Source organism: Phragmites australis, chromosome 9 (genome assembly GCF_958298935.1).
Source record: "Phragmites australis chromosome 9, lpPhrAust1.1, whole genome shotgun sequence".
In the NCBI taxonomy this organism is placed as follows: domain Eukaryota; kingdom Viridiplantae; phylum Streptophyta; class Magnoliopsida; order Poales; family Poaceae; genus Phragmites; species Phragmites australis.
The window spans coordinates 28,304,554-28,307,892 of record NC_084929.1 but is presented as its reverse complement, the minus strand read 5'-3'; the positions used below and the strand labels follow the sequence as shown (position 1 = coordinate 28,307,892).

The 3,339-nt window shown below is 45.0% G+C and overlaps 1 protein-coding gene across 1 annotated transcript; it reads right to left on the bottom strand.

Annotated features, from left to right (window-relative positions):
• Window positions 1-2,009, bottom strand: LOC133928115 (probable anion transporter 2, chloroplastic; the record flags this gene model as incomplete). Its single annotated transcript, XM_062374384.1, has 7 exons — window positions 1-173; window positions 278-311; window positions 440-577; window positions 700-846; window positions 927-971; window positions 1,048-1,393; window positions 1,771-2,009. Coding segments are annotated over 7 exons (1,122 nt in total), but the record flags the coding sequence as incomplete, so codon positions are not given.
• Window positions 2,010-3,339: the final 1,330 nt, after the last annotated feature.

Below are 3,339 nucleotides of genomic sequence, written 5' to 3'. Positions count from 1 at the left end.
TCAGTCAAGAATCAGGTCGCCTATGGCGTAAGTGTTGTAGATGACGGTGGCGCTGAAGTACAGAGCGGCCGTGAGGGTGAGGAAGGCCTGGAAGGATCCCAGCCACTGGACGAAGTAACCGGTTCCGATGGTGCTAACTATGGCAGCCACTGTCCCGATGCCGTTCGTCAGTCCTGTTCACACAGCAGAAGAGATGCCAGACACAAGGCCAGAGGACTGCACTGCTGAAAAGTGGAATTCTAGACATTGTCTACCATTGCTCTAGTTGGGAACATACCTTGTAGAGATCCAGCGTATTTGGGAGCAATGTCCTGTGCAAAAGATCAAGGAAAACATATTCGATCAGATTATTCAGTTTGCACTTCTGATTATTTTGCACTTCAGAAAGAAAAGGTTCTTGGAGTTAAGGTGATCTGATTAGGATATGCGGAAAGCGTACCTGTACATTACAGAAGTATCCAGCTTGACTGAAGGAACTCAAGCTCAGGGCGATGGTCATGAGAACCACAGAAAATGATGGATTTTGTGCAAATTTCAAGCATAGCAGTGACACACCGGGCCCAATAAAACCAATGGACTGCAGAGAAATCAGAGTTGTGATGAGTTTCAGGCCGTGCTAGTATCAGTCTATTCTTTCTCTAGGGCAAGATCAGTCTATTCTGTGAGCAACGCAAGGCTAATCTCCAGTAATGCTGTTACCTGCATAATTTTCCGAACTAGTGCAATAGAGAAACCAGATTTAATCAGAAAATCTGCGGAAGCTCCTGCGACATAGCCGGATAGAGCCATTACTGCCCAAGGTATGGCACTGAACCACGCCGCTTGTTTTAAATTGGCATTATAAACCTGATGTAGGATCGTAGTCAGAAGTAGCTTAGAGTTTTGACTTGTAAATAATACCAATTACAAGGCCTTTTCATACATACCGTTTTGAAGTACACAGGCATCCAAGACAGTAAGACAAAACAGCCCTGCATGGCGTTTCAAATTTGCAAATGTTAAAATATGTACACGATATAACCAAATTTTAATTCTGCTAGTCCTTACCCAGTTGTTGACCACATTGGCTACAATGATGGCCAAGAATTCGATCGACAACAATTCCATTAGGGATGGGAATTTGCTGCCTTGGACTTTGGATCCGGTTCTTCCAGCTAGAATTAATTGCAGCTCAGATTTTCTTATGGTACGGCTGTCAAGAGGATCACTTTCTACATTGAACAGCCATACAGAGATCCACAAGTAACCAAGCGATGCGAAGAAGGCAAATGTTCCGGCGAGGCCTATGTGTGACATGATGATTGGTGTTGCTAGGAAGCTTATGACGTTTCCAAGATGGAATCCTCCCATGGAAATGCCGACAGCAGTGGCACGTTCATGTGTTGGGAACCACCTATTTCATGTCCAAATTAGATTGAAAAATCCCAAACTGAAATTTTATTTGATGGCATCAAATAGGTTTCAGTTGTTTCATTTTCTAGATTCTGTAACAGCTAGAATTGATATCAATAAAAAGGGAAATAGGCTAAAATACCAGAAAGTATGGTAATCAGATGAAGAATACTTGTATGTATAGTTGAAAGAATTATTCTATCAGGTGTTAATTCAGCTAATAGTACTATGTGTTTAATCTCAACTCAAAGTAGTCATTCTTAGTTTGTTTTTACTTTTTTTGCAGTCCTTTCAGGCTTGATTGATTAATGTTACTTAAAGCAAGACTACTTATATGCCAATTATGATCAAATTCAATGGGTGAAATGAGTTACTCACTTAGGTAAAAAGGTGTTCATTGTTGGAAATGCGACATCTTCTGCAAGGCCAAATAGTGCACGCACAGCAAGCAACATGATGGTGGAGTGGGAGGCAGCCCAAGGAGTGAGGGAAGTGGCCAAGGACCAGAGTGCAGCAGCACCTGCCATCACCTTCTTCCCGCCATATCGGTCTGCCAAAGCTCCTCCAACCATGGATGAGAAAACGTATCCCCATAAAAATGATGACTGCAGAAGTGGTCAGATTTAACCTCACGCCAATCAGTTTAATAGCAAGAGGACAAATTGTGTTCGTTAAAGGCTAGTATCTAGGGACTGTTTGTTTTAGTTTTAGATTATGAAATTATGATTTTCAGATTCTGGTTCTATATTACAATAATATGACCCTAATAGTGAAACAATCCAGCAATATGTCTTCCCATATCTTCAACATATTGTGAAAATCACAATTACTAAACTAGACATTGGACTTGTGAAAAATTACCCACAGATGCCAGTTGCCTACACCGAGTGCCCCTCCCCCCCCCCCCCCCCGCTCGTGAAGCTCTCCCCGCCACTCGCAGCCGCCATACCCCTCTCTCCTCCGCCGAGGCACCTCCAGCACCCCTCTTTCGTCCCCGCCACCCCTCCCTATTGCCTGACAGCGCTGCATGTCGGCAGCGACGGCGGAGAAAATGACGGCTCAACCGAAGGAGGGCGGTAGCAGCTTCGTCACACAGAGGTAGATCCATCCCGAGGGTCCATGGCTCACGGGCTGAACTGGAGCGTAGTTGGCGGCGTGCGATAGGCGTGGCGGAGCTCGAGCCTCGCTGTGAGCCACGCCGACATCAGGCCAACGCCAAAGTGGCACACGCGAAGGCTCGACTGAGGGACTGCGATGCTTGTCACAGCCTTGATTAGGACATAGGGGGCTTGGAGTAGATGGTCGCCGGCGAGGTTGCAGGAGCTCGACGCCGGAGCCAAGGAAGATGAGCTTGGGTCTTTGTCTCCCGGCGATGATTCGAGGAGCGCATGATGGAGAAACGCATAGGACCTCCCGGCTACGCTACTTCTGTCTTCTTGCTGGTTTGGTTGGGCGTATCTGGCTCATGCACTGTGGATTTCGCACGGCCATGGCTTAGCTGCTGCTTGGTGGTGCTCTACGATGTGGAGTTGTGTGCGTGAGGAGGAGAGCAGCAACTGCTTTTGGTGGCTAGGACTTGAAGGAGGGGGGAAACAAATTTATATGATCTATCTTGTGATTTAATGGTTAAGCTGAAGAGAAAAGAGAGGGAGCGGATACGTATCATCAAAGGGAGAGGGTTTTTTTAAGGATCGGGTCCTATAGAATTTGCTTTCAATGAGAGGATAGGGGAGAGAGCTGCTTCTAGTGCTACGGACAAAGAGGTCATTTGTAAGGACAAAATGATGTATCATTTGCTATTTTAATTTGAGAATTCATATATAAAAATGTGAAAAACAACGTACAAAATGGTAAATAGAAAAAATATACACTCATAACATCTAAGGAGATTAGAAATATTGCACATAAAAACAACAATCCAACTCTCTCACAATTCAGGATACCAAT